The sequence below is a fragment of the Anabrus simplex genome, chromosome 3, assembly GCF_040414725.1.
Source record: "Anabrus simplex isolate iqAnaSimp1 chromosome 3, ASM4041472v1, whole genome shotgun sequence".
Lineage (NCBI taxonomy): Eukaryota > Metazoa > Arthropoda > Insecta > Orthoptera > Tettigoniidae > Anabrus > Anabrus simplex.
In genome coordinates this window covers 419,126,679-419,147,787 of record NC_090267.1, presented here as the reverse complement: position 1 = coordinate 419,147,787, position 21,109 = coordinate 419,126,679, and the positions used below count along the sequence as shown (strand labels likewise).

General features: G+C 41.3%; 1 protein-coding gene across 1 annotated transcript in view; it reads right to left on the bottom strand.

Moving 5' to 3' along the window:
- Positions 1 to 21,109, bottom strand: part of alka (alkaliphile) — a 202,881-nt gene that overhangs the window by 46,219 nt on the left and 135,553 nt on the right. Inside the window, exons 4-7 of the mRNA XM_067144574.2 lie at positions 18,169 to 18,268; positions 6,341 to 6,495; positions 3,464 to 3,619; positions 1,188 to 1,328 (exon numbers count right to left, since the gene is read on the bottom strand). Of these exons, the coding sequence (XP_067000675.1) occupies positions 1,188 to 1,328; positions 3,464 to 3,619; positions 6,341 to 6,495; positions 18,169 to 18,268 (552 nt within the window). The remainder of the gene's footprint in view (positions 1 to 1,187; positions 1,329 to 3,463; positions 3,620 to 6,340; positions 6,496 to 18,168; positions 18,269 to 21,109) is intronic.

Below are 21,109 nucleotides of genomic sequence, written 5' to 3'. Positions count from 1 at the left end.
CCTCAACCGTCTGAGCCACTCAGCCCGGCACTTGTGATTAATACCGTTATATGAGGAACACCGTGGATATAATTTACCTAGGACTAGTAACCTTATGTGAGGAACACCACGAGTCTGGGCGTTGCCTGTGGTTAGTACCATCGTGTGTATCCCGCCAAGGCGGTGTGTGTGTGTGTGTGTTGGGGGGGGGGGGGTAGCGAGGAGTTGGCAGGCACTCACTCGGCTGTGCGGACTAATGTCCATGCGAGAAAAGGTGCCGTACGCTGCGCTGGAATGTGTCGGTCCCCTTATATTCAGAATGGGTCTGCGTTACCTATGAGTAGTACCACTATATGAAGAACACCACGGGTCTACGTTGACACTGATTAATACCACTATAAGAAGAACACCGCAGGTTTTGCTGTTGCCCGTGATTAGCACCGCTATGTGAGGAACATCATGGGTCTGCGTTGCATGAGAGTAGTACCATTATGTGAAGAACACCATGAGTGTGTTGCGTGTGGATGGTACCGCAATGTGTGATACGCCGTGAGTTTGCATTGCCTGTGATTAGTACCACCAGGTGAGCGGCACCAAGAATATACGTGGCCTGTGATTAGTTCCAGTATGCCAGGAACACCACGGGAATACCGGCTCCCGTGATTAGTCCCACTATGTGAGGAACACCATGGGTCTGCATTACCTGTGATTAGCACCACCATGCGAGGAATACCATGAGTCTACGTTAACTCAGATTAGTACCACTACATGAGGAACACCTTGGTTCTGCTTTACCAGTGATTACTGTTATGAAGGGCCGGTGATCTGTATTTTGGACACTTTTTTATAACAAGCATCATCTCAGAAAAGAAGGCATTATGAACTGGACCCACTGATTGTTTTGGATTCATGGTCATGCTTTTATCATCATTCGTTTTATATTTTAGTCAGTGGATACATTTTGAAGTTTTAATTATCGTTTCATTTCGTTGCAGTTCGTACCTGTAGGAGCCGATGATCTAGCTGTTAGGCCCCTTTAAACAACAAACGTAATCATCATCATCATCATCATCATCATCATCATCAGTCCCGTAAAACTGGAAGCTCCCTTGTTTTTACAATAATTAGCCTCTGAGACGTAAACCCCTATGTATATTGACACAAGGATTAACCAAGATCCGTACGAAACGGAAATTCTCTCCACGTACCTTCTCGTTCTATCATATAACCCGTAGTCTGCTCCAGCTGCAAGGGCTGACCCACGTTGTACTGCAGCAACTTCAGTTCTGGGTTAACGGTGACACCGTCCTCGCTCCAGTGCAACCGGAGTTTCTGGTTGCTGTACGAAACTGAAACAGCGAAAACATGGCATCACATAATTATAGCTCATTGATTACCAGGGGAAAAATAACCTCATCTAAGATAATTACCCTTATACAGCAATTGCTGAAATTGCTGAATCGTATGGACAGAGTTTTGGAGAAGGAGAACAAGATGAAAATACATGTTTAAAACAATAGTAAGGGAGTGCAGTCGAATGAAGTCAGGTGATGCGGGAATTAGATGTATATTGTTACTAACGATGGCAGAAGTATGGAGGACGCAAAATGCAGACTAGCACAGGCAAGATTCTTGTGATGTTGATGCTTATTGTTTAAAGGGGCCTAACATCTAGGTCATACGACCAGCACAGACAAAGAAAGCCTTTCTTAAGAAAATAAGTTTGCTCACTTCAAACATCGATATAGGAATTGGAAATATGTTTTTGAAGACTTTTGTCTGAAACGTGGCATTAAATGGAAGTAACACATGGACGATACTAGCTCAGAAAGAATGATGGTGTTATAGAAGTATGTTGAAGGTGAGATGGGTAGATCTAATAACGAATGAAGAGAAACTGAATCGAATTAGTGAGAGGAGATCGATTTGGCTAACTTTGAAAAGAAGAAGAGACAGAATGACTGGACACATCTTAAAGACAACCAGCACTTGATCACTTGATTTTCGAGGAAAGTGCCCACAAATAGCGTCATGTTTTCATTGTATTTATTTTGATAACAAGAGCTCCCTCTGCCAAGATCGCGAATAGAGACTTGGTAGAGGTTGTTGAATTCTTGAGCGGTGGAAATATATCCATTAGGCACTCTGAGGCATTCTATGTCGTATGATATCGACACATTCGCTCCTAAGATTTGTTCTTCACCCTGTCTTTAGAAATGATCCAAAAGTGTACCGCATGAGTCTGGTTTTGTAAACTGTTTGATAGGTCATCAGCCCAGAGGCTTCTTGAATCCTCAAATAACACCATCAAAGGGGTTATAGGGAAACCGGAAAAATCAATGGCAGCACCAAAATGAGGCGTACTAGGCAAGATGAGGCGTCAGATAGTTTGCCATTGCTTTCCTCACTGGGCTAGAAAATGCTATTTCAGCACCCTAGGAGGACCACCTAGACACACTAGTCACACTCCGAAGTCATTACTCAGAATCATCCATACCCCAGCAACTTCCATATTGTCACACCCATGGATCAGACCGGGACTTGAATATGGTTTTCCGTGGTTTCTCGCTTTCACACCAGTCAAATGTTGAGGCTGTACCCTACAGCCGCGGTCGCTTCTTTCCCATTTATAGCCTTTTCTTATCCCATCGTCATCATAAGACATACCTCTGTCGGTGCGAAGTAAAGCAAACTAAAAAAATAAATAAACACTATTCCCTTTGCAAAAATCAAATGATCATAAATATGTCTCCCGGTTATGGCGGTAGAATAACACCCACGGTGTCCCCTGCCTGTTGTGAGAAGCGACTAAAAGGAACCCCAGGGGCTCTACACATGGGGGCGTGGGTTGGCGTCCACGATGCCCTTAGCTGAGTCCTGGCGTCTCTTCCACTTGTGCCAAGCTCCTCACTCTCATCTATCCTATCCGACCTCCCTTGGTCAACTCTTGTTATTTTCCGACCTCGATGGTTTTAGAACGTTCGAGGTCTAGGGCGTCTTTAGTTTTTCACGCCCTTCGTGGCCGTTGTCTTTCTTTGGCCGATACCTTCATTTTCGAAGTGTCGGATCCTTTCCATTTTTCTCTCTGATTAGTGTTGTGTTAGAGGATGGGTGCCTAGTTGTACTTCCTCTTAAAACAGTAATCACTACCACCATCCCGGTTATGGCCATCCATCAACGGCTGCTAATTTCAGATGGCAACCAGCCCTAAGACATAGCCTGCACGGTTGCTATGGTTACACTTTTGTCACACATGATGTCGCGTCACGTTGCACAAATTTTCGGATACCTCTCAGCCATAAGATATACTTATGTTTAATAAAATAAATAAAAACGGGACTTCCATGGAAACTACATTTTGCTCTGGCTTTTGCCATAAGACGGATGCCTCACAACAAGAAAGTAAAAGTACTACATCCATCAAGAAGTGGCAACAGGCGGGCTTTGCAGAAGTATAAAAGTGTAACTATTAGTTTGTACTTACAACTTTCGATGTACATGGGGCAGACCTGGATATCCATGGGGTAGAGTTGAAACTCCATTTGGCAGGCAATGATGGCGTGCATTCGCGCTGCGTAGCGGACAGTCTTGTTGCGAAAGAGCGTCACGCTCGAGAACTTGTGCGTCAGCTTGGCAATTTCTGTAAAATAAAATATTTTCCTTTTACAATTCAGCGATAGAAATCCATATATCATTCATAATAATATCACAGTTTAATAGGACGTAGGATTGTCGGTCTGTTTCACATTCTTGTGCATTCAATATGTTATTGAACTTCCTCCTGTGGGTGGGGGCGGTAGAAAACCTCCAAAGTATTCCCTGCTTGCCGTAAGAACCGACTAAAGGGAACTCTTAGATTTAGAGTATGAGTTGGCGAACACGGGGTCCTTAGCTAAGTCCAAGCAATGCTTTCACTTACTTGTGCCAGGGTCCTAACTTTCATCTATCCTATCCGACCTCCCTTGGTCAACTCTTATTCGTTTTTTTTTTTTTTTTTTTTTTTTTGGCTTTCCATTGCACCAACACAGGTAGGTCTTATGGTGACGGTGGCATATGAAAGGTCTAAAAGTGGGAAAGAAGCACCCGTGGCTTTAATTAAGGTACAGCTCTATAATTTGCCTGGTGTGAAAATGGGAAACCAGGGAAACCCATCTTCAGGGCTGCTGACAGTGGGGTTCGAAACTACTATCTCCCGGATGCAAGCTCACAACTGCGTGTCCCTAATCGCACGGCCAACTCGCCCGAAAACTCTTGTTCTCTTCCAACCCCGACGGTATTAGGTGTCTCATTTTCACGCCCTTTGTGGCCCTTGTCTCTCTTTGGCCGATACATCTTCACTTTTTCGAAGTTCGGATTCCTTCCATTTTTTCATCCTCTGATTAGAGTCAATAAAGGATGATTACTCAGCAGTTGTACTTCCTCTTAAAATAATAATAAATAATAATAACTTTCAATTTCCAGTAATTTTAGCGATCACGATAGTTCAGCGCGTTAAAGCACTAGCCACTGTTGCAGGTAAACAAACACTCGAAAAAACAAGTTCAAATTCTTTCCTCGACCATCCCGTCGCCGAAAACCTTTAATGTGTTAGTGCTACATTAAACTACTAGAAAGAAAGAAAGAAAGAAAGAAAGAAAGAAAGAAAGAAAGAAAAGGGTCGGGCTGAGTGGCTCAGATGGTTGAAGTGCTGGCCTTCTGGCCCCAACTTATTATTATTATTATTACTATTATTATTATTATTATTATTATTACTATTATTATTATTATTTTGCTAGTTGCTTTACGTCGCACCGACACAGATAGGTCTTATGGCGACGATGGGACAGAAAAGGGCTAGGACGGGGAAGGAAGCGGCCGTGGCCTTAATTAAGGTACAGCCCCAGCATTTGCCTGGTGTGAAAATGGGAAACCACGGAAAACCATTTTCAGGGGTGCCGACAGTGGGGTTCGAACCTACTATCTCCCGAATACTGGATACTGGCCGCACTTAAGCGACTGCAGCTATCGAGTTCGGTCAAATTATTATTGAAAATGAAAACCTACAACCTGTTGTCCAGTCATTGACCGGGTCAGGGATGTAATGAATGAAGCATATATAGGCTGTTATTACAATGGGGTCGCCACTCCCAAGGTGATTTATATTAATGAGTGATAAATGCTATGAAATTATAATAGAGAGTGTTGCTGGAATGAAAGATGACAGGGAAAACCGGAGTACCCGGAGAAAAACCTGTCCCGCCTCCTCTTTGTCCAGCACAAATCTCACTTGGAGTGACCGGGATTTGAACCACGGTATCCAGCGGTGAGAGGCCGACGCGCTGCCATCTGAGCCACGGAGGCTCTTCAAATTATTATTATTATTATTATTATTATTATTATTATTATTATTATTATTAACAAATACATTGCAAATGGTAAATATCCCGGTGGCAATGATCACTTACAGCAATGTAATAATAAAGTAAACATAATTACCCAACAACAACAAACAAACAAACAAACAAACAAACAAACAAACAAGCAAACAACAAGTGTACAACAAGCAAATTCATGGAAAGAAAATATTACAAGAACTACAACTAGTTTAACATTCTAAATCCAGCATCATCATATACAAATTCGCACACAACTTAAGTATTTCCAGTGCTTAACAGTACGGCTTTCAATACTATAGGTTGACCTTACTAATAGCTTAACGTTATAAGTAATAATAAAGTTAAGTTAAACCGTAGTTACCCTACAACAACAACAACAACAATAACAACAAAAACAACAAGAGTACAACAAGCAAGAAATACTACTAGTTTAACTTTCTAAATCCAGCATCATCATATACAAATTCGCACACAGCTTAAGTATTTCCAGTGCTTAACACTACGAATTACAATACTATAGGTTGAACTTACTACTAATTTAACACTACAAGTGATAATAAAGTCAAGTTAAAAACATACCACCCAACAACTACAACAACTCGAGTACAAAAAGCAATTCCATGGAAAAACAATATTACAAGAAATACTACTAGTTTAACATTCTAAATCCAGCATCATGTACAGTTTCATACACAACTTGGCTGGTTCGATCCTGGCTCAGCCCGGCGGTATTTGAAGGTGCTCAAATACGTCAGCCTCGTGTCGGTAGATTTACTGGCACGTAAAAAGAACTCCTGCGGGACTAAATTCCGGCACCTCGGCGTCTCCGGAAACCGTAAAAGAGTAGTTAGTGGGACGTAAAGCAAGTAACATTAAAAAATTAAGAAAGAAAGGAAAAGGAAAAGCCTAGGTGATTGCAGTAACCACAGAGATAGCTAGGATAGGCTGAAGAAAGTTTATATAATTTGTAGAACAGCAACACAAACCTGAAACTTTGGAGTTGAGAATGTACGGATCAGGCTGCCACAGATTATCAAAGAACTCTGGTGGTAAGGTGACGTAATCGTCTCCCTCTTCGAAAAGGTCGTCTGGGAGTTGCAGTCTTGACTCTTCCCACCTCTGACGAACAAACATGTCGACACTGCAGTAACACAGAACACTCATCAACCAACGATGGCTATTGGAATATACAGAATGTACAATATACGTTACCAGTTATGACAAATGTTATCATGTATATGTATATACCCACATTCTGAGAGACAACTCCATTTATTTATTTATTTATTTATTTATTTATTTATTTATTTATTTATTTATTTATTTATTATTTAGTTTGTCAGGTAACTTAATTATTCGTGATGAAGTTAGAGTTCATGGTTTTTTCTTACTCATAACTACAACAAGATAAAAGAATGCGTACATAATTGTATTGCAGTTAGATCAAAAATAAAGAAATAAATACATAACGTAAAATAAATAAATACATAAATAAAAAATCACCACCAATATGCCTTTAGGTATGAATGTATGTCTATTTTGAAGAATTTTGACACTTTTCACTCCTTGTCTAATAAAAATATTTAGCATTTTGTGGATGTTTTGGTGTATTAATCACAGGAATCGGACAATATTTAGGGTATTCAACAAATTTTTCAAAAAGCTATCGCACCTGGCAAGTTTCCTAAGGTTGGCTGTAATAAATTGAACACTTGTCCGGGCATATCTTTAGAATCACTTAATCTAGAAGGCTATGGTTTCTTTTATTTCGAGGTTGATATCAAGCTGATTAAATTGGCTACACGAGGAAATAACGCAGCGCGGAGTTGTGGAGCGGTTGGCTTGTAAACAGAGTAGGGCCTACATCACAGCACTGCCTTCGTGATGTACAGGCCGTACTGTAGCTCCGATGACGTCATGCAAAGAGGCGAACTGTTTCCTCCGTCCGACCCGTGCAATGCTAGGACATGATACGTCTGTACCTTTTAATTATGAAATATTCTCAAATGTTGTATTAATATTACAGGTGAGATTTAGTAATCTCACCTGTAATCGCATCATTATTCGTAAGTCAGATCTATGTAATTTTAGGAGAAGTAGGTTTGAAGTACGATCTACGCGGTCAGAGCTTGAGTGTTTTACTTGACAGTGTACCCAACAAATAATAATTATGAATTAATACAAATTTGGAGACACCAAACATGTAATAATAATAATAATAATAATAATAATAATAATAATAATAATAATAATAATAATAATAATAGTAACTAGCAGTTTCCACCTGGCTCCGCCCGCAATGTACAAAATATGGTGTTGTTCGTTACTATCCTCACGGATGTATTTGCAAAGTTTCGAGTTAATCAAATAAAGCACATGATCTGCTGTGGTAATAGAATGTAATATTATGTCAACAAAACAAAATACATCACACAAACAAATTGAATGAAACGTTCCTTGGAACAACACTATGCGTCGAACTGTTAAAAAGTCCTTCAAAGATATTCGTCATGGAGACAAATGTACTCATAACTCCAGGGTTGGCTTTTCCCTCGGACGCAGCGAGGGATCCCACCTCTACCGCCTCAAGGGCAGTGTCCTGGAGCTTCAGACTTTGGGTCGCTGGATACAACTCGCCCAGGCGGCCTCGCCTGCTATGCTGAGCAGGGGCCTTGCGGGGGATGGGAAGATTGGAAAGGATAGACAAGGAAGAGGGAAGGAAGCGGCCGTGGCCTCAAGTGAGGTACCATCCCGGCATTCGCCTGGAGGAGAAGTGGGAAACCACGGAAAACCACTTCCAGGATGGCTGAGGTGGGAATCGAACCCACCTCTACTCAGTTGACCTCCCGAGGCTGAGTGGACCCCGTTCCAGCCCTCGTACCACTTTTCAAATTTCGTGGCAGAGCCGGGAATCGAACCCGGACCTCCGGGGATGGCAGCTAATCACGCTAACCACTACACCACAGAGGCGGACTTCTCAGAATCTACCAATTTAAAGCGCTTGATCCACTGAGTGTTTTTAGACCAAAGCAAACTACTTACCTCAATTAGAACGAAAGATATGATTGCTTCAATGAGAAAAAATGTTGAAGAAATGAGACGTCAAATTGAATGTGCACTTATAACTTTCCTCAGAATCAAAAGATTTGAATAGTTAAAAGCTGAAATGAAAGAGCTTGATCCACTGAGTGTTCTTAGGCCAAAACAAACTCCGTATCTCAATTAGAACCAAATATATGATTACTTCAAAGATAGAAAAAAATTAAAAAATCGAATAATTTCAGGAAAGCGGGTTAAGTGATTTGTAGTACCTGATGACAAATCTGTGCATTTTCCAGTTTTTAAAAAATGAAGGAAATTGACCGGATAGAATGGCCGGACTGACTGACTTTAGTTTTCATAATTTTTTAAAATAATAATAATAATAATAATAATAATAATAATAATAATAATTTTGTGGAAATATAATGTGTTGCATATTTAAATACAGTGTGTGAAAGATCGCAATTCCCACAATACTAAGAACGTGAGCGTACCACGGTGAAAATACAACTATACAAGTAAATATTTATTAATATTTTCATTTTCTTCGTATACGGGCAGGTTACCTTGATGAGGTATTTCCATACCTCTAGATGGCCATAAATACAGTATATTTCTTGGTTTATTTCTTGACACTTCTGGCACTATCCTTCGAAGACTTTCTTGAGACCCTTTCTTCCACACAAACATTTGTATCATTTTTTTTGTATAGGAATAGCCCACGTTTTCCCAAATATTAATGCACTGACCAGCAAGATCTGTTAGTTACTTCCCACATTCACAAAAATTGCCGAGGCATTGTTTTTACTCGCATTAATTTTGGGGAGAAAAGTCATCACCAACCCAAGAAATAACAATATGTAGGTTCAATTGGTTATTGACCACTTTTATGGTTGTCCTGTGTCAACAATAAAACGCCCTGCGGTATTTCTGTGTAACAAAGTCAAAAGTCAAACTCATCATCAGCTCTGGAAAATTAGTGCAAAATACTCCTTTATTCTTCGTAACAGGTATTTTTTCGGTTGGGATTTTCGTTTTTCATAAAGGTAACTTGCCCTTATGCGAAGAAAATGAAAATCATCATCATCATCATCATCATCATCATCTGTTTACCCTCCAGGTTCGGCTTTTCCCTTGGACTCAGCGAGGGATCCCACCTCTACCGCCTCAAGGGTAGTGTCCTGGAGCTTCAGACTCTTGGTCGGGGGATACAACTGGGGAGAATGACCAGTACCTCGCCCAGGCGGCCTCACCTGCTATGCTGAACAGGGGCCTTGTGGAGGGATGGGAAGATTGGAAGGGATAGACAAGGAAGAGGGAAGGAAGCGGCCGTGGCCTTAAGTCAGGTACTATCCCGGCATTCGCCTGGAGGAGAAGTGGGAAACCACGGAAAACCACTTCCAGGATGGCTGAGGTGGGAATCGAACTGAGTGGACCACGTTCCAGCCCTCGTACCACTTTTCAAATTTTCGTGGCAGAGCCGGGAATCGAACCCGCACCTCCGGGGGTGGCAGCTAATCACGCTAACCACTACACCACAGAGGCGGACGCAAATGAAAATATTAATGTATATTTAGCCTACTTGTACATTTGTATTTCCACCGTGGTACGCACACGTTCTTAGTATTGTGGGAATTACGATCTTTCACAAACTGTACTTAAATATGCAACACATTATATTTCCACAAAGACGTGTTATACAGTAACAATGAAATGAATAAATTCCACGAGAAAGTATTACGGCCCCTTCATCACGTGAAGGTACCATACCTAACTTAAACTATAAGTTCTCATTATCTGAATAACAGTCCGACTCGTTGGCTGAACGGTCAGCGTACTGGCTTCGGTTCAGAGGGTCCCGGGTTCGATTCCCGTCCGGGTCGGGGATTTTAATCTTAATCGGTTAATTCCAATGGCACGGTCCTGCTGTGTTTAAAGACTTCAAAGCTTTATATCTCAGAACTATGTTTTTCACTATAAAAGACCTATTTTTTTAAAAAACTAATAAAGCTAGAGTAATTATGTTTTACATTTCATGTATTTTGTATATTTCTCCTATAAAAACGCTGCAATTAAGTGTCGTCTTATTTTTAAAAAGTCCCGAATTTAAATTTAAAAGTAATAAATTTCGTAAGAAAATTTATAACTCATTCATTTTTAATCATTTTCCATAATTTTACTACAGTGTGTTCAGACCGGTATATCAGTTGGCGAGAAAAAAAAAGGGAAATAGCTTGTGTACTTTCCGAGATAACGGGTGACCAAATGTATCAATTTAGCATTAGCAGCATAGGTCATACAATCTTACCTTTAGGCCTGTCGCCCATGTGCTAGATTTCCTATCAATTGTTTACCTAGTCTTTCTTAAACGATTTCAAAGGAGTTGGATATTTTTTTTTTTTTACAATTGGCTTTACGTCGCACCGACACAGATAGGTCTTATGGCGATGATGGGATAGGAAATGGCTAGGAGTGGGAAGGAAATCTCCCTCGATAAAGTATTCCAATCTATAATCCCTCTTCATATAAACGAGTATTTGCTCCATTCTGTCCTCTTGAATTCCAACTTTACTTTCATATTGTGATATTTCGTAGTTTTAAAAACATCCACTCAAGCTTATTCCTTTATTAATGCCATTCCAAGCAACAATAAACAGTAACTATATTAACTTAAAAATAAATGAGATTAGTGTTACTGATAATTCTAGATAAAAGGAGTTGGAATTTTAGACAATATTTGAATGCTGTGGAGATCAGAGGAGTAGTATGTGGTCCTGTAGGTGATCCTCTTGGTGGTAGAAGTGTACTAATAAAACACAAGCAATGCCATTCAGTCTTACCAAGTCCGATGCATACATGTCCACACCGTGGCCCCTGGGCAACGTGTATGCGGCTAAGTCATGCAAGGGCGGAAAAGCGAGTTCCCGACGCTTTAAAATGGGGATCCGTCAGCTAAGGGAGTCAACCCTAACAGAAAATATCGGTCCTCCAGGATTGCTGTGGTTTGGCAAAAGGACTGACAACCCAACTCGTTAAACAAAGTCGTTTCGAAATCCAAAGTAGAATTACCCGGCCTGAGTTCTTTACGACGACGTGGCAAACGTTTAAGCTGGGGTGGGAGGAATGTGCGTGTCAGAACATCAGGAGCCTAGGGACGGGCTGTAGTCGAGGTTATACGTGGGTATACTCCATATGCTCTCTGGTTAACTTCACTCATTAGAGTATACCTTCCGATATTTTGCGTATACCTTCTACTTGGCTTCTTTTATGTCTAATTTTACCCTTCTGTCAGTGAGTTTTAACTCTCCAGTTACGTTCGTAACCATGAACATCGAAGGTTCAACTTACAACTTTATCAGACGTCACTTATTTAAGGTCACAAATGTTCGTTGCTTACGTCTCCAGCCTTATGTTCATACATCCAAATGCCTCACCAGGTGACGAACTTAAGCCTAAGAAATATGTGAAGACGTGGCTGCAAAACCATCGTACTGCAATATACACCAGTTCAAGAGTTTTTTTTCCAATGAAAAGTGTGATTAAGAATAAAAAGAGGCACCTTTGGGTAGTTTTTCAATAAACAGTTGGAAGTAGGTCCAGTAGAAAACTACTGTGTAAGCAAATTAGGATTTTCAATTTCTCCCTCTCCAGTCGTTCCACTCATGACTGAGTATCGTGATCCAAGGACTTTGTTGTTTCTTTTATAGTCTGATGCCATTCTGTATGAATTTGCGTTTTCCGGACAGTAATTCTCATTTGTAAGTCTATGACATCTCCTACTTGATCAACCCATCTTTTTGCGACCCGTCCTCGTGACCTTGTGGCAGATACTTTTCCTTGTAAAATTAATTTTTCCAGGCTGTCATCCTCTCTCCTCATAATGTGACCAAAGAATTGCAGGATTCTCTGGTACACAACTTGGCATAGTCTTTGTCGTATTCCAGTTTCCCGGATGACAGAAACATTTGTTCACCTGGCTTTCCACGGTATTCGCAACGTTAGTGGTTTCAAATATGGATTTTTTTTTTTGTTATCATAAAATATCTTCTATATGCCTAATGTATGTCAAATTGAGGGGAATATGTTGTAATTAACTAATTTTAAACGTCACGGTGGTCTTGTACCCGGGCTTTGTCCTGCCCCATCTAAGAGTAAACCCTGCGAGAATTTTTGGACTACAATGCTGTCTGGATATTAAGAACTGTACGTGCATGGTACTGAGCATGAAGAACTCGCAGAAACTTCTAAGGAAGGCCGAGGCCTACAAAGGACTGTCGAGCAAATGATGATATTAAATGCTGTAAGATTAATAGATTAATAGATTAATAGATAAGAGGCATTAAATAAAAATCTCAGGGCTGAAATATTAAAATATGAAATGTACTAAGGCCTAGCGCACGCGGGCAATTTTCTATCCGCTTAACCGCAGCAGTCATTTAACACGTTATGTTGACGAGAACACGCAAGCGAATAATATCTTTCCGCGGTTTTAAATATGCAACATGTTCCATTCTTTATGTGCAGCGATGACCATGCTGTGACATGAAACCAATGTTAGAACTTGCGAATGTTCTCAAGAGCGGCAAAACAGCAACTTATCGGGTAGAGAAGTGCCGTAGCATCTCGATGATAGGATACACTGGATGAATACATTGACTGTGAACTCGAAGTTGAGGAAAGCCCAGCAGTATATACCCAGGTAATAGACATTTAAATGACTAAAGTGGCTGTACCGTGAAAGAGAAATTATGGACAGAGATGGGCGAAGCGAGTGTACCAAAGCAGGATCAGCTGGATAAGTACAGTCTATCATTGCTTCCATCTTTGACTAGTTCATCATCATCATCATCAACATCATCTGTTTACCCTCCAGGTTCGGTTTTTCCCTCGGACTTAGCGAGGGATCCCACCTCTACCGCCTTAAGGGCAGTGTCCTGGAGCTTCAGACTCTTGGTCGGGGGATACAACTGGGGAGTATGACCAGTACCTCGCCCAGGCGGCCTCGCCTGCTATGCTGAACAGGGGCCTTGTGGAGGGATGGGAAGATTGGATGGGACAGGCAAGGAAGAGGGAAGGAAGCGGCCGTGGCCTTAAGTTAGGTACCATCCCGGCATTCGCCTGGAGGAGAAGTGGGAAACCACGGAAAACCACTTCCAGGATGGCTGAGGTGGGAATCGAACCCACCTCTACTCAGTTGACCTCCCGAGGCTGAGTGGACCCCGTTCCAGCCCTCGTACCACTTTTCAAATTTCGTGGCAGAGCCGGGAATCGAACCCGGGCCTCCGGGGGTAGCAGCTAATCACGCTAACCACTACACCACAGAGGCGGACTTTGACTAGTTACCTATGAAAATTAACAAACAGTATCTCATTGCCAGTAGCAATCACGGAGATTCACTTACTTCATTACAATATTAACTAGGTTGACCATGCCACTATTCTTCCCACTTGATATTATCAAAATAGCCTACTGACTGTAGAAGATTTTGCTTTACATCGCACCGACACAGATAGGTCTTATGGCGACGGTGGGATAGAAAGGGCCTGGGAGTGGGAAGGAAGCGGCCGTGGCCGTAATTAAGGCACAGCTCCAGTATTTGGCTGGTGTGAAAATGGGAAACCACGGAAAACCATCTTCAGGGTTCCGACAGTGGGGTTCGATCTCACTATCTCCCGGATGCAAGCTTACAGCTGCTCGCCCCTAACCGCACAGCCAACTCGCCCGGTCTACTGATTGTAAATGAGTAAAATATATTAATAAATTTCACTCCGAAATGTATCTTACCAGTAGTGACTTTTATGATACGGCAATATGAACGTATGCAATAGTTCCAACACCTGCTCCCAACATGCGAGTTGAAAGATAATTACAAGAAGTTGTACCGGCAAGCAGGGTCTCCTCACTGTATGAGGGACAACGCAGAATGCAATCCAACGTTTATAAAACAACTGCATATATTCTCCGAAGTCAAGCAACATTGGGCGTGGTCACCGCGTACTCTTAGCTAGAGGATGAGCGAAAGGAAATGGTCACTCTACCGCAAGTAAATTCAGAGACAGAGTGGTCTTAAAGATTATTGAATTTTCACGACCGCATTGAAATCGAAACGACTTTCAACCTATTAGGTCGCGTTACGTACATTTAGTACGTGTTGAAGAGATATTACGTACAGAACAAAAATGGCCAACGGGACACCAGTGGGATCCGTACCCATGACCTCCCGATTTCGCGCCGGTTGCTCTACCAATTGAGCTATGGTAGCCTAGGCCATCTTTGTTCTGTTGGAAAGGATCTAAGCTACAGGTCTGGCACTACTTACTGCCATAACACTGTCGGGTGCATTTAAGTCGCCCGTTCAACCTTGGTAGAGCAAAACCAAACCAAACCCCATGGCACTACAACCCTTGAAGGGCCTTGGCCTAACAAGCGACCGCTGCTCAGCCCGAAGGCCTGCAGATTACGAGGTGTCGTGTGGTCAGCACGACGAATCCTCTCGGCCGTTATTCTTGGCTTTCTAGACCGGGGCCGCCATCTCACCGTCAGGTAGCTTCTCATTTCTAATCACGTCCACTCGAGCTCAAGCCATTCACTGTCACCTACCCCGAACGACCTCGCTTAGCGCATTATTCATGGTGTATCAAAACTGAAAATGAAAACCCACAGCCTGTTTCCAGTCATTCGACCGGGTCAGGAATGGAATTAATGAAGCCCCCATCCAGCGTCGAGGATAGGAATTGTGCTGGCTACCGAAGAATATCGCACTCCTCTAGGGTAATGATTAATGAATGACAGATGAAATGAAATGGTACTGGAGAGTGTTGCTGGAATGAAATATGACAGGGAAAACCGGAGTGCCCGGAGAAAATCCTGTCCCGCCTCCGCTTTGTCCAGCACAAATCTTACATGGAGCGACCGGGATTTGAACCACGGAACCCAGCGGTGAGAGGCCGGCGCTGCCTCCTGCGCCACGGAGGCTCAATGTATATGAACTATACAGACAAAAAAAAAAAAAAAAAAAAAAAAAAAACAGGGATGCTCTTGGTGTTATGATGAGAATGATAGTGCAATCGGATTGGCAGAGAAAATTTTTATTTTCGAGAAAATGATGTCACTTTGTTACTTTCGGGTGTGCGATTCAAATTGACGAACTTGCCTTATTTGCTATGCCAGAGCAGAAGCCGCTGTCTGTTACTGTGGTGGGAAGAGGGACACAGAGGTAATGCGTGACAAACTACACATTCCGAACGGAGTCCAAAAGTAACTACTATACCGTTGTGAACTGTGCATCGAAATAGGAGTGTGGGGGGGGGGGGTATTGAACATCTACTGTAATCAAACCATTGGACGTATTGTTTCCTTCGTTCAGTATTTCATTCCATTTACGATGTTATGAATGAAAAAAAAAAACACAATCGTCGAGCGGCAGCGTTGCATCTTCCAGCGTGTTAAATAATAAAAAACGTTACTGCGACCGACGGACGAGAGGTGAAACGGTCTGGTGTATTCCTTGACTGACAAGTGTGTTCTTGTATTGTGTGTTCGCACACACGGCTGTTTAATAAACGAACTGTTGTGGATATTGCCTGTAAGAGACGAGGACAATCCTGTGCGAGTGGAACGAGGAAACTTGTGCATTCGCGCGGAGCATTATCTGTCTCCATCATACTCCCCACTTCCCCTCCCTCCTCTTCTCTTCCCTGGGGCACGGCAGCGGCTTGTGCTGTGGCATAGCAAATACGGCGAGTTCGTAAATTTGAATCGCCCGCCCGGAAGTGACAAAGTAGCCCCATCTCTGGCCTGGCACTACAGTCCTTGAAGGGCCTTGGCCTACCAAGCGACCGCTGCTCAGCCCGAAGACCTGCAGATTGCGAGGTGTCGTGTGGTCAGCACGACGATTCATCTCGGCCGTTATTCAGGGCTTTCGAGACCGGGGCCGCCATCTCACCGTCAGATAACTCCTCAATTCTAATCACGTAGGCTGAGTGGACCTCGAATCAGCCCTCAGGTTCAGGTAAAAATCCCTGTCCTGGCCGGGAATCGAACCCGGGGCCTCCAGATAAGAGGAAGGCACGCTACCTCTACACCACGGAGCCGGCGAAATGTTTCAGATACAAAATAATTTATAAGACTTTCTACATTTTCCCACACTCAAAATTTTACTGGCCCTAAACCCTGAAAGATTCTCGCTTACTGAGTATATCAATACACATTTTTTCTAATTTAAGTTCACTTTTTGAGGTTTCTGTATTTAAGAATAACATAACATGGTTTATATGGAAAATAATTTTACTGTTGAAACCAGCAGTCTTTCCTGAAGTATATATTTGTTTTGTAACAGTTTTGGAGATAACATCAAGTGTTTGGGAGAGAACAAACTAAATCCGACCCGCCTGATTTAGTGGCCGCTACTTTAGCCAACTTGTATCAGTCGAGCCCTGGTACTGCCGTTTCGTAAAATGATGCAAGAAGGATTCGGGAAATATTTGACGAAGTCTGGGTGTGTTGATGACATAAGAACACACAGCGAAATAACAGACAGATACTCCACGTGCTAAATGACAGTCGATTCACATCATATGTAGTTCCAAGGCCACGAATCCAACCTGGTCATCCCTGTTCTAATGTATGGTAGAGAACTTGAAAAGTGCAAAGGGAAAGAAAAACCTTTGACAACTAAAATCTTCAGAACAAATCTTGACCAAGAACTTTGTGAGCGTTGTGAAAACAATACCAGGTTCAGTTGGCACTCTGGCGTCCCCACTATACACTCACAAGTTCAGAGGTTGTCATATCTTCAAACTATATGTAGACATCCTACGTCTAATGAGAGCAAAACGTTCGAAGACTGTACTGAACCGTTCCCATCCATCAATATCACAATGCCAGACTCAGTCGGTTAGAGCTTCGTGGTTTCGTTCGGTCTATGGGCGAGAATTAAATCTAACTTCTATAAAAATAATCACCAATGGTGTATATGAATGGGAAACAGTTTCATTTGTTGTGAATAAGAGACAGATAAAGGGGTAAAATGGATTTATTCACTAGAGCACATAATTAATATTCATTCTATCGAAATTCCACAAAATACAATAAAACATGACGCAAACTGTCATGATAAAAGCATAATGTGCCGTGCACATTAAGAACAACTACATATTACATTACTGAGATATGTCGGTCCAAATACCGACCAAATAATTTATAAAAGAACAAAATATTAAATCTTGGCCTGATTTACATCTTAACATTAATATAAAAATTCAATTTAATGCCGATATATACCCAACGTATACCTATATATTTAGGAATTACAGACTTTCACTAAATATACGATTTCCACGGAAACCTCGCCCTCTCGTATCCGTATACTAACATAAGTATAATCGAATACCGGACTGTAGACTCAATTGTCTAATACGCTAGGTTGCCAGTTCCCATGAGTCCGTCTGAGTATCGAGCAAGAATCTCAGGCTTCGTCATCTATAATGCGTCTGTTCGGAATTATCTACCTAACTTAAATATTGGGTACCACTCTGGTCACTCCCAAAATTCCGAACTATATACTCCTACACAAGGCCTACAAAGTCGCGCCTCACAACACCAAAAAATGAACCGGGCGCTGCACATATGACAACTGCCAAAATAACAATCGCTCAACGTTGTATCGCGCCAGAAATGAACCTGACGCCGCCCAAATAACAATCGCCACCACAGTGTTGCGCAATATGCAAATAAAAGTCCCTGGGGCAATATGATATGTTTCAGTACTCACCGAAAGTCCATATCCTCTACATTTATGGAATTGATATCTACAACATAGATGCTGAACTCTATGTTTACTGGTTCCCCTTTCTTCGATGGTGGTCGGATTTCTGAAAATAATTGGATAAGAAATTAATGTCACCTTAATGTACTCTTTACAATAAAGGGGGTTATAAGAATAAGGTCAAAGAGAGAAACATAAAGAAAATAGTTGTTTGTTATGTGGATAAATAATGGAAGAGGCACATTTGTTGAGAATATGAACGGAGACAGACTCCCATAGGGTCAAATACCTGGGCAGTGATTCCAGAGCAAAAATAGAAAGAGAGAATTTCATATAATTGTAAAATTAAACAAAAGAGTGGATTGCATCGGGTAGGACAGGACATTATTTTGTATATTAAAACATATGTAACAAAAGAAAATAAGAGAAAATAAAGTGAGCACTCATTAAACTAATGAAGGGTAGGAGATACATACTGTCCTAGAATATATAGCACTGTTTAACATCTAGGACAAAAAATTGATAATTTGAACAATAGGTGTAAACATTTATTAGACAGTAATAGAAGAACAAACTATAGTAAAGAAAATCAAATTAAAAAAAAAATTGCAATAAATGAATACACTCCCCAGTTTCAAATTATCCGGAACTAGGGTATGGGGATATTCTATTGTAGAAGAAAGGAAAGTGGAACATTAAGAATCTGCGCAGTCTAATAGTTGTGATTCAACAAACTAAATCTTAGATATGACATTGTTTACGATTCTGTCGAGTGAAACAAGATAAATTGTAGGAGATATTGCACGATATCTGAGCTGTTCACCAAACACAGGCTGTAAATGTTTGATGCAGAGATGGTTTTGATTGTTTTGGGTTAAAAATATGCATCATTTTCTCAGAACTGATCCACGATTGCTCGTTGGTGTTGAATGAAGGTATTACATTACCAGTAGAGTAACCAAGGTTAATAGAGAACAGTAAGGTTAGTCATTCCGCGTTACGAGCTGCCATTGGCTGTCGCTGTGACGTCACCGTGGAATATCGCTGGTAGCCGCTGACGGCAGATTGTATTAGCGCGCGGGTAATGTTTCACATGTTAATAACATGCCGAAGTGATATTTTAGAATTTTTGAACGTCATCCAATGTATTATATAGAACAGATAACAAGATAAAGTATAACATCGCAGCCCAACAATATAAGAAGTACTTATAAGTGCGCGATGTTTTAGGTTTAGGTCAACAGATTCGGGACAAATAAGGCTATAATAGATTAAATGTTACTCATTCTTACCTTGGTGAAGATGATGTTGACGAAATGCATGGTATATAATGTCAGTGTTTGTGCGGTATGGTGTTGCCCAAACAGGTAAGTAGACGTGTAAGGCGTGACTCCAGCGCATAAGAACACCATTCAATTCATACTTATTCCATGTTGATTCTTGAATGTCCTACACCGTCTCCATATGCCATAAACGATTACTTTAAGCCTTTTAATGGATTCTGTGTTAGACGGCGTGCCCCACTAATCATCTACTTTAATATTCGACATAACACCATATATTTTACTATTTCGTCGAGGGAATAACACTGACGGTTAATTTCAGAGACCACCTTTGTAAACCATGTCGGAGCAAGAAAAAGTAATTTTCATTATCATTAACAATAACTGGTTAAATGTTACAGTCGACCAAAATTATGTAGGTAGGTAAGGGTTATTCTGCCCGAAGGCAGGTCCGAACCTCCAGAGAGGTGTTCCTGAGCCGGAGTTTACGTGCGGTAGGGTGGCCAGTTCCTTTCCGCTCCTCCATTCCCTTACCCCACAACCAACAGCGCGTGGCAACCCATCCAACTCCTGACCACGCCCAATGTTGCTTAACTTCGGAGATCTCACGGGATCCGGTGTTTCACCACGGCTACGGCCGTTGGCAAAATTATGTCGCTCTAATTTATTTCAAGTAGTATATATTAAAGCATAAAATTTCAAATATTTCTTAAAAGCAGAGGGAGTAGAAAATACGACGTTTAAATAAAAATATTTATTAAACAAAAATAAAATATAAACAATGAGAATTGGTAAACAACAAATTGTTTCGTATTCGTACAATAATTAACTTGACACTCTTGCAAGGTATCTATTCCTCTTCGTGATCAAGAGAGCACAATGTATTGATATCATTGAAAGTACCACACAATGTCTAGTTTCTGTGCAGGGTATTAGTTTCTAAAGTAAAATCTTGTCCACAGAAGGACGATGGAATTTTTTCTTTCGGTGAAGCGAAAAGCGTCTGACTCTGAATAGGAAAATGTTTCTGTGGGAAATAGGAATTACGTTTCAAATAATATGACCATCGTCAGATTACACAAAATTATCAAAGTAGACTCTTAACTTGCAGCATGAGCAGTGAATGAAGAACGAGTCACTGTACTGATCACAAAAGTTTATTCAGTGAAACTCGGAATTCGATACTGTAAATCATTCGGGAGGATCTGTAACCACTTTTGAAGAACGTATATTGATTCGCCACGGTCGATGTGAGGTGGGTTCCTCGTTTGTCAGTTTTTATTGTTTCCAATTTCGAAGAAAATTAATTGGAAGCGATTGCAGATTGGTTTTTGTATTCTCCACTATAATTTAGAACTGATCGATACCATATACCAGACGAATGGAGAGTTGCTATTGTAGCCCCTGTGTATAAAGAAAGGGTGATAGACATAAAGCTGAAAATTACAGGCCAGTAAGTTTGACATGCATTGTATGTAAGCTTTGGGAAGGCATTCTTTCTGATTATATTAGACATGTTTGTGAAATTAATAACTGATTCGATAGAAGGCTGTTTGGTTTTAGGAAAGGTTATTCCACTGAAGCTCAACTTGTAGGATTCCAGCAAGATATAGCAGATATCTTGGATTCTGGAGGTCAAATGGACTGTATCGCGATTGACCTGT